General features: G+C 48.6%; 2 protein-coding genes across 2 annotated transcripts in view; both read left to right on the top strand.

Annotated features, from left to right (window-relative positions):
* bbs9 (Bardet-Biedl syndrome 9) overlaps window positions 1-6,424 on the top strand; it is a 132,267-nt gene extending 125,843 nt beyond the window's left edge. Inside the window, exon 23 of the mRNA XM_083679247.1 lies at window positions 4,000-6,424. Coding sequence (XP_083535373.1) covers window positions 4,000-4,361 — 362 coding nt within the window. The 3' untranslated portion in view covers window positions 4,362-6,424. The remainder of the gene's footprint in view (window positions 1-3,999) is intronic.
* Window positions 6,425-8,927: 2,503 nt separating this feature from the next.
* bmper (BMP binding endothelial regulator) overlaps window positions 8,928-10,000 on the top strand; it is a 22,270-nt gene continuing 21,197 nt past the window's right edge. Inside the window, exon 1 of the mRNA XM_083678965.1 lies at window positions 8,928-9,968. Coding sequence (XP_083535091.1) covers window positions 9,854-9,968 — 115 coding nt within the window. The 5' untranslated portion in view covers window positions 8,928-9,853. The remainder of the gene's footprint in view (window positions 9,969-10,000) is intronic.

Genomic DNA, 10,000 nt, shown 5'->3' with positions numbered 1-10,000 from the left:
CGCACTCCTCTCTCAGAGGACGAAGCCCAGCAGAACATCTCCGCTTTGAACAAATAAAACAACGATAGGCGCGTTTATCCTCCGGGTCAATGTTATGGACTTGTTTACATTTGTTGTGGTGGTTTTTTTTGTTTTTCTTTTTTCATTCTTGTTTTTTTTTCGGGGGGGGGGGGGGTTCTAGGAGTGTCCAATGTTGTCGGCTAACGTTTGGCTGGCAGGCTGGCATGCACCCCCTCCACCGTAGTGACTTAAACAGTGCTGGGAGTACCATGTGATTTCAGCACGCCACGGTTCAGTCTAGTCCTGTCGTGTGTAAAGCCCCTCAGGGTCTCAGATGAGTAGAATCGTCAAACGTATGTTCTGTGACGGACGTGATGATGATGATGATGATGATGTTGGGATGTTGTGGTCCATGTTTGGCGTTCCAGCTGATGGAGGTTTGATTGTTTTTCCCTCTGCAGAAAAAGAAAGAAAAAACGATGCTCTGTTTAGTCTGGTAGGTTCCGCTTTGTTCGTTTGTTGATAGAATCGAATTGTCACATGACCTGACTCTCTGCTTCCACACGGGGTCCCGTCTTCACTTACAATGTAAATGTTTATCAACCCCCACCCATTACTACCTTTCCCACAGACACAGATACGTCCTGCTTGTCTGTGTGAAAGGGTTTGCTACAGCGTGTTTTCGTGACGCCACATATGAGCCTTGTCATTGTTCCCACAGTAGCCGCCACAGGGGCAGCCTTTATTTCTGTCTGAGAGGCAGCGGCATCTGAAGTGGTGATGTGGTGGGGGCCTGGGGGCCTGGGGTCGCTCGGTTACAATGGGACTGATTGTGGAACTGTCAATCAGTGGTTTGCTCTCCTCCTCTTGATGTATGTATTTAAGATTGTGGAGAACGGGGGAGGGGGGGGCGGTAAAGATATAGGTATAGGATTATAGATATAGGTATAGGATTATAGATATAGGTATAGGATTATAGATATAGATATAGGATTATAGATATAGGTATAGGATTATAGATATAGGATGTCTAAAGATGTGAACAAATGAATGCGTGAGTCTCTCTGTATACATTCTGGGCATTTTAGTTATGGTAGCTCTCTCTCTCTCTCTCTCTCTCTCTCTCTCTCTCTCTCTCTCTCTCTCTCTCTCTGTCACGCTTACACATTTTGTCGAACACACACTTTCTCGCAAGTACACACTTAAATGTACACATACACACACAGTCATTTTCACACACAAACACATACACTTTCACACACAAATACATGCCTACGCAAACACATACCCGCACGCACACACACACACACACTGGCACACACACACTCTTTCTCTCTCTCTCTCTCTCACACACACACGCAGACACACACACAAACACTCACTCTCTCACACACACACACACACACACACACACACACACACACTCACACACACAAAGCATGTTCTCTCAGCACCCAGGCGTCCACACTCGTGTCTTTGTCTGCTCAGCTGCTGAGGAGTGAAGTGTGGACAGAGAGGCTCCTCTGATACCTCAGTGTCCCAGTCAGAGCACTGACAGACAGACGCTGTCCAGCCTGGATTAGGCCTGCCGCTACCGCGCTGCGCTGGATTAACCAGGGAGACCCCTGCACCCTGCTGACACGCCTGCTAACACACACGCACACACACACACACACACACACGCACGCACACACACACACACACACGCACGCGCATGCACACACACACACACACGCACGCGCATGCACGCACAGACACACACGCACGCGCACAGACACACACACGCACGCACGCACGCACGCACGCACACACACACACACATTGCCATGGTTGCTCATACACACACACTCACACACACATACAATTGAACACGCCTGCTAACACACACACACACACACACACACACATTGCCATGGTTGCTCATACACACACACACACATACAATTGAACAAACATGTTATCTATATGCACGTATTCATCATCAAGCACCCACACGCGTTTGTTATTCAATATGACATCATATGTCCCATACACGTTATGCCTGAACAAACAGTATGAATGAGACATTTCCTCAGTCAGCATTTCCTCTGTGGGTGTCAGTATAGCCCTCCTCTTTCATGTGTGATTGTAAAAGATCTGAGGGCACTGGGTGTGTGTGTGTGTACGTATATGAGTGTGTGCGTGGGTGTGTGTGTGCGTGGGTGTGCGGGTGCGTGCGTGGGTGTGTGTGTGCGTGGGTGTGCGGGTGCGTGCGTGGGTGTGCGTGTGCGTGCGTGTGTGTGCCCAGGCCGGCCCAGCTCTCCTGCCCCCCCCCCCCCCCCCGTTACCCAAATGGAAACCCAGAAGCAGCCCGCGAGCGCCAGCTCTCAGGACAATATAAGACACTGGTACTACTCCCTGTTTAACTGGCCTGCTTTTACTAGGGCTTTACTGCCACTTTTCTCCCTGTTCACACAGGCTTTTCGGAGTCTTGTAACCAGTTCTGTCTCTTTATTTAGAAAGAGGGGGGGGGGGGGGTTGATGTTGATGTACTTGGAGTTTTGCCTGGGGGGGTGAATCATTTGGCAGGCAAGACAAAACCACTAGAGGCAGCAAGCATCCTCACTTAACACACTGGGTCCTATAACTCACTGATATGCCATTGGCATTAACAGGAGAGAAACTTGTACAGGGGGGGTAGCGGGGATGAAGAGGTCTTCCTCATCCTCAGTTAACACACACTGGGTCCTATAACTCACTAGTATCGACCCACCATGACAATGTGTCTATATTCTGAACAGTAATGGTCACTCCACTATACTAGGTGGATGGCCCAGTTGGTTGAGCGTGGAATTTGAAACATTCAGTGGTTCCGGATGGATGGGGAGCCGATGAAATGGTTAAAAACTGCTGCTCGCTTTGGATAAAAAGTGTGAGTTAAATGGCTGCTTTGTTGTGTCACAGTGCACCTCATCACACAATACCACAGAGTACATCCTCCATACACAGGAACCCACTTCCTACATACTAACCACTATAAACCCTTCATACAGAGCCCTCAAAACCAAAACCCCACACACACACACTCACACACACTGCACTCACACACACACTCACTACACTCACACACACACACGCACACACACTCACTCACTACACTCACTACACACACACCCACTTCACCCGAGACTCTTAAGCCCTAGACGATTACCCTTGCTGATTAGAGTCCCTCTGCAGAGTCTCTAAACACACACTCTTTTCACACACACTCTTTTGGAGTCCTTACCACAGTCCCTTACACAGCGCTCTCCTTTCTCATGGAGATAAGCATGTCTCATTGTTGGGAGACAACGGTCCCGCTATTATCTTATCAAAGAGCCAATCAAATATGGAGGTGGGGGGGGGACAGGGGGGGGGGCGCTGTTCCTTTGTAATGCAACAGGTGTCGTTGTAACTCCGTTTGACTAGTTGGGTAGCCGTCTGAAGGCTTTGGTCAGGATCACAGGGGTCTTTTATCCGGTCTATAGATGCTAGTTGTGTGTTTAACGGCATGCTAACCTTAAGCCTGTATACAAAGCAGCTGTCGGCAGAGGCGCAATGCAAATGTCGGCTAATCTTAATGCTCACCGTGGTCTGCGCTCCATGTTGACCTGCACTAGGCTCACTATGGGCAATGTAAACCATGGCTAACACGATGGGGAAGAGGTTTGGACGTGGCTAAGCTCTCTCTCTCTCTCTCTCTCTCTCTCTCTCTCTCTCTCTCAGATTTGCCTTGGTCTAGTCACTAAACAAAGCAAGCTCTCCAAACCCATCCTCCAGAACTACAGATAAGGAGAGGGACTACCTAGGCTATCTGTCCTCTCTTGAGGAATCACCACTTGTGTTCCAAACTGCAACCGCCGTTTGATGACGGTGGTGTGGTGGAGTTGTGTTCATGCAGGGTGATGCAGGGAGTGTGTGTGTGTGTTAATAACCCCTATCTCTCTCTCTCTCTCTCTCCCTCTCCCTGGCCTTTTTCAGATAAGGAATCCAAGAAGGAGTCTGCGGAGGGGTCCGTGATAGAGTCTGTGGAGGAGACGGCAGAGGAGCCAGCGAAAGAGGCAAAGAAAGAAAAGAAGGAGTCTTCTAAGGAGAAGAAGGAGTCGTCGTCCAAGGAAAAGAAGGAGTCTTCCAAGGACCCGGCGAAGGAGACAAAGAAGGAGTCGTCGAAAGAGCCCTCCAAGGAGAAGAAGGAGTCCTCCAAGGAGTCCTCCAAAGACAAGAAGGAGTCCACGAAAGAACCCAGCAAAGAATTGAAGGAGCCTGGGGAAAAGAAAGTGGTGAAAAAGTCGTCTGTCAAGGTCAAGGAGAAAAAGAAAGAGCCGGAAGCTGGAGACGACTGATAAAGTCTCACATCTACACACACACACACACACACACACACACACACACACACACACACACACACACACACACAATCTCACATCCACGTACACACACATACAAATTAGACACACCCACGTGTACATGCAAGTACATAGTGTACACAGTACACACACACACACACACACACACATCAGGGCTGATGCTTTTCCATAGGCCATGGTTAGAGCTTCTGCTGTCTGTCCTGGGCCACAGTAGTGAGGCTCGGGCTCCGTGAAGCTCCAGCAGAGCAGCCAGCCAGACAGGCAGTCAGACGTGAGACATCAAAGCCCCCCTCCCCCCCCCTGTCCTCCTCCTCCTCTTCCCCACCAGCTAGAGCGTCTCGCAGCGCTAGAACCCACAGGCCTGCGCGTCGGTAATCCGTCTGCCCTAACCACCCCGCCTACGCACGGCCACTCTGACGTCCGCCCCGCCCTCTCGCCCCCTCGTGTGGCACCACGCCTCGCCAAAGCCACCCCCGCCTCGGGCTAAGAATAACCCTCACGTCCGTCAGGTCCGTCCGTCTGTCCGTCCGTCCCTCCTCCCCCCCCCGCTCCTGCCGACGGGTAAAATGAGGCCACTTTGGTCCCATCAGCGTCTCTAGGCACACGGAAGAAACAGGAAAACCATCGGACAAGGGGAAGAAAAAAGGGAAGGGAGAGATAAGGGAAACGACCCTCCTAATTAGGGCCAGGAGTGTTTCCTGACAGCGTGACCTGACCAGGAAAATGTACAGGACCACCCCCCCCCCCCCCCCCGAGTCAGGTCACATGATTAGGAAACCATTCCTGGCCAAAATAGATTGTGAGAACTACAGGGGACACCTACACACACACACATTAGCTCAACCACACAAAGACACATGGACACACTTTCCTGCTGGCATACACACATACACACACACACACACACACACACACACACACACACTCACACACACACACACACACACACTTGACCTTCGCTATTCTCCTTCGCTATTCTCTCCCTGGCCTCTTTATACACACACACACACACACACACACACACACACACGCACGCGCGCACACACACACAACACACTTAATATACAATCGCTCTATCCCATATATTCTCAAACACACAGCTTAAAAGCTTTGCAGAGTGTCACCAGCCAGTCTCTGAGACCGTGGACTAGCACCATAGAGGAACGCTGTGCCAGCCTGACCAATGACAATCCAAGCCGCTGTGTATTTTGCTAATATACTGTACTGTACATTCTATGTTTGTGCGTGTGTGTCCGTACCCATCATGATGAGTTTAGCTGTGTATCGTCCCCATGTTACAAACACTACAGGCTTTATGAATGCATTACTGTATAGAAGAGGTTTTTGTACCATTCTCAGCTAGAACTGACCAACCAGGCACCTGTTCTTTTGCCTGTTGTTGATTTTTTTTTTTAGAGAAACAAAACAGGGTGGCTCAAGTTATCGCTACCAAACTATCGATGTTTAAATGTTGACTGTTATCGTATGTCCGTCCTTCTGTCCTTCCACCTGTCTTGTCTTTTCTCGACACCTCTCTGTCTCTGTCTCTGTCTCTCTCTTTTCAGTCCCCACTTAACGGAGTGTGTAGGACAGTGTCTGTTGCGGTGTGTAGGACTTGACACTGTTTAAATGGCTTTGATGCCAGTGGCTGAGTAGTGATTGTCAGTTGTTGTTTTTTCCTTCTTCTCCTCCTCCTTCTTCACTGGGACCGGTGCAACATTCCCAGAGCTCAACGTCAAGGTCAATTTAAGCGGGAGTAAGGAACGGTGGGTGTTCTCGTTTCATTTGGGCGCTGTTTGATCTTTGCGTTAAAGCGACATTGCGGAAGTGGATTGAGATGGACTCCAGCACACTCTCCTCCTCTCAGGTTTGGGTGAAGTTCTGTCCGTTTGACGTCAGATGTTGTTTTGTTTAGTTTTTTCTTCTAAATTCTCTTTTTTTTTTTCTTTTCTTCGGCGAAACGCTTTGCCACGCTGAGTTCTCCACAACGTTGTACAGAACAAGCTTGAGTGTAAAGAATGACCCAACGACGACCAAACATTGTTACATCCCCCCCCCCCCCCCCCCCCCCCCCCCGCTGTAAAAAAACAAAACCAATACTGTAACAGTGCCACGTGGTTCTGAGAGAAGGTAATAAAACAGTCCTTTGGATTAGACTTTTAGAAACAAATGGCCTGGTGTCATTTTATTTGTCTTGTGAGAGGCTTAGGAGAGGACATATGTCAGATGTATGTGCGTGTTCTTGTCTAGAACGGTATGTATGTCGCTGTAATGTGTATATGAGTGAGGATTAAGCCTTATCCCTACTTCCCTGTGAAAAGCCTGTAAAACAAGAGAGAAGTATTGAGTGTGATGGGTCCCAGCTCCAGACTAAATCTAATAATCTATAGCCTTCACAATGCTATTTACCCTGCTATTTCACTCTGCTATTCTCTCTTAAAGAGACACACTTGCTCTTTCTGTGAGATGAGATGTTTCTTTCTTGGTTCACATGTATGTGCGTTGTTGTGTGGGATTGTTTTCGTGTCGACTGTTATTTTGAGTCGGATTCTGTACGAGTGTGAATGAGTCTTCGAGCTTGTTGCTGTCCGTGTGTGTTTCTGTTGGTATGTACATGTGTGAGTTTCCGTATTTCTGTGTGTGTGTGTGTGTGTGTGTGTGTGTGTGTGTGTGTGTGTGTGTGTCATCTCTGAGTATGTCGTCCATGGTCAGAGCCCTAATGACGTCCCCTCTGAGAGTCGCCCAGCTCACACAGCTGAACCCGGTGGGTACCCGACCTCTCACCCCGCTGGGGTCAAAGTTCAGGCTGCTTTTAAGTTCAGATGGGAGCGAGGGTGGCCCTTTGGCCCACCGGCGGTGCTGCGCTGCCTGATCCCGGACGGCGTGGGACCGGGACCGGGGCCCGGACGGAGGTCGTGCTCCAGTCGTGACCCGACAGCTGAGTCTGACCCCGACCCTCCTGGACCAGACCCACCGTCTGCCCGCGGTCTTAACCCCGGGGCAGCTGTCTCACTGCTCCCTCACAACGTCTGTACAACGTCCCTCCACATGTAGACACAACTCCTCACACTTCACCTCACACTCACCAACACACCGGTCACAGCGTGCTCTCCCTTACCGGCTGTGTCTGACGACACCGGAACGTAAGTCTGGCGTGGGAGGTGATACGTAACGAAGTGACGTTCACACAACAGCTCCACAACGTATGTTCTCCTTTTTTTTAACTGATGGAGGGGTTAGGGTTAGGGTTAGGGGTCATCCCTGACATAGACTACATCTCATAGCTATCCTATGTCAGTTGTAAAATAGTGAGATAACACTCCCACTTGTAATGTGTTTGTTTTGTCTCCTGTGTCCTGCCGTGGGTTCTCTGCATTTGGACTGTAGGCCTCTGAGGTCAGAACATGGCGTGGTGGGTACGTCTTCATCAACAATGTCTCCACAGACCTAGCACAAGTTTTTGTTTTAGTGAGTGGGAGGAGGATAACTCACGTCCGAGTTAAATACCTGTTCAGACTGGGTATCTGTAATAGTCTTGCGGCCCGATTGGCAGTTCCACTGCTCAGAAGGGTGCTCTTTGGCGCCATCTAGCGACTAATATGAATGAAATTCAAGGTTCATCTGTACTGTTGAAGGGGAAACTCTCTCTCTCTTTCTCTCTCTCTCTTACACACACACACACTCACTCTCTCTCTCTCTCTCTCTCTCTCTCTCTCTCTCTCTCTCTCTCTCTCTCTCTCTCTCTCTCTCTCTCTCTCTCTCTCTCTCTGTCTGTCTGTCACACACACACACACACACACACACACACACACACAAACACAGACAGAGATCTCCATGTCCCTTGTGGCATGTTTACAATGTGGAGTTACAAGACTATAGCAATTAGATAAAACAAAACATTGTTCCTTGACAGTTCAATGTAGTAAAAAGGGGTTTGGTCATAATTGGTTCTTTGAAGAAATGCTTTTCCTTCCCATGTGTGGTTCTTAAGAACCACAATTTAAAGAGTGGGCAAAGCGTTTTAAAAGGTGTATGTTTCTAAATCTGTCTCAAAGAACAATAACAGACACTTGATGTCATGCAAACTGGTTAATCTTAGATATGCATCCTAACTTTTATGGTTATATAATTCCGAATTGCCATCTGGCCTTTGAAGTGGATTTACAAGAAAATGCCCAATCTATACCAGATAGATGTCGCACTGAGTTTGAATGGAAACATGGGATGTAGAACAGACAAAACACGTGCGTAACATTGATACAGGGGGATTCAGTGGATGACTCTCCCTCCTCGGACAGCTCCGATAGCGCAGGAATCCCACCTCTGATACGGTGTACCGAGTACGGTAACTTTCGTGGCTCCTCTCCCCGTTAGGCAGCGTGACCGCGTTGAGAGAGCGCCCAGATGTACAGTGAGGACAAGTGAAGTGCATGTTGTGTATTCAGGCTTGTTAGTGAAACGAGATCCGATAGCAGTAGGTGGGTCTCTCTCTCTCAGCAGTGTTGTGCCGAGGGTTTCATTACCGAGCGGCAGGCAGCGGAGAGCAGCCGGGCAGGGTTGGACATCAAATCACTCGGATTATTAAACCCCCCGGCAATGATTTAAATATTAAGGGGCCGTTCTTGTCGTGTTTGGAGGAGGTTCTTGCATCCTGCGGGGATGTTTAACTGGAGTAGAAGGGGTTTTTATTACGCTGGCAGCGCCGTGTGTCCTGGTATGAGAAGACTAGCCTAGGCTACTGTAACTCTGGGCTGGAGGTGATTCGCTTGTCGCGCAGCTCCGATCAGCGCTGACTCCGCTCCTTCGCTCGCATCAGTCCGGCAGCATCTCGGCGCGAAACGGACCTACAATTCAGAATGCACTGGGTTGTTGCGCTTGACAACATCTTTATATTTGGGCATCAAACATTAAATGAAGATTCCCAGAAGGCATTTATATCTTAGATATGTTTTTTCTTCTATTTATTTCTGAATACGTTTAGGCTATAAGTCATATATATATAGTTTATGTTGGAATTGATTATAGCATAGATCTATCTATTATCTAGTACCTAAACTTATATCGGGTTTTTTTCACAACTCTAGACTTGTGAATAACTTTTGTTTTTACGTTGTATTTCCCCGGCACTTGTTTTGGGGGGACATAAGAGCGCCGCTGGACGCGACATGAGGACTGTCGCCTGGCTGTCCGCACGGCTTTGTCATTCTAATGTTCATGTGTCCGGTCGATGGTCGGATGCCCGAGGACACGCGATGTCGTTTTGCATTTTGACAAAGTGAAGGTTACGGGCTGGAACACAACGAGCCGAGGAACGCAATAGAAGTCTGGATGGGGGCAATTATGCTGGAGTCCCATCTCTTTTAGAAGTGTTTTTATTCACACACCAACCATTTGGATTTTTTTTTTATCTTGCCCACAATTTTCTTTTTACTTTTCATCTTTTTCTTTTCGCCTGGACCAAATTTAGGATGTTGTTCGATTGCTGCTCGAGCGTCTTGAAACTTTCCACCAAGTTCACCTGCAGCTTTCTGTTCATGTTTTTACTATTACAAATGCCCCAGTCATCATCGCCTTTAATTACAGGTAAGATTAATATCAATGATGAATTACATGAC

This window comes from Argentina silus, assembly GCF_951799395.1.
Source record: "Argentina silus genome assembly, chromosome: 10".
Classification (NCBI taxonomy): Eukaryota; Metazoa; Chordata; class Actinopteri; order Argentiniformes; family Argentinidae; genus Argentina; species Argentina silus.
This window is presented reverse-complemented; position numbering and strand designations above follow the sequence as displayed.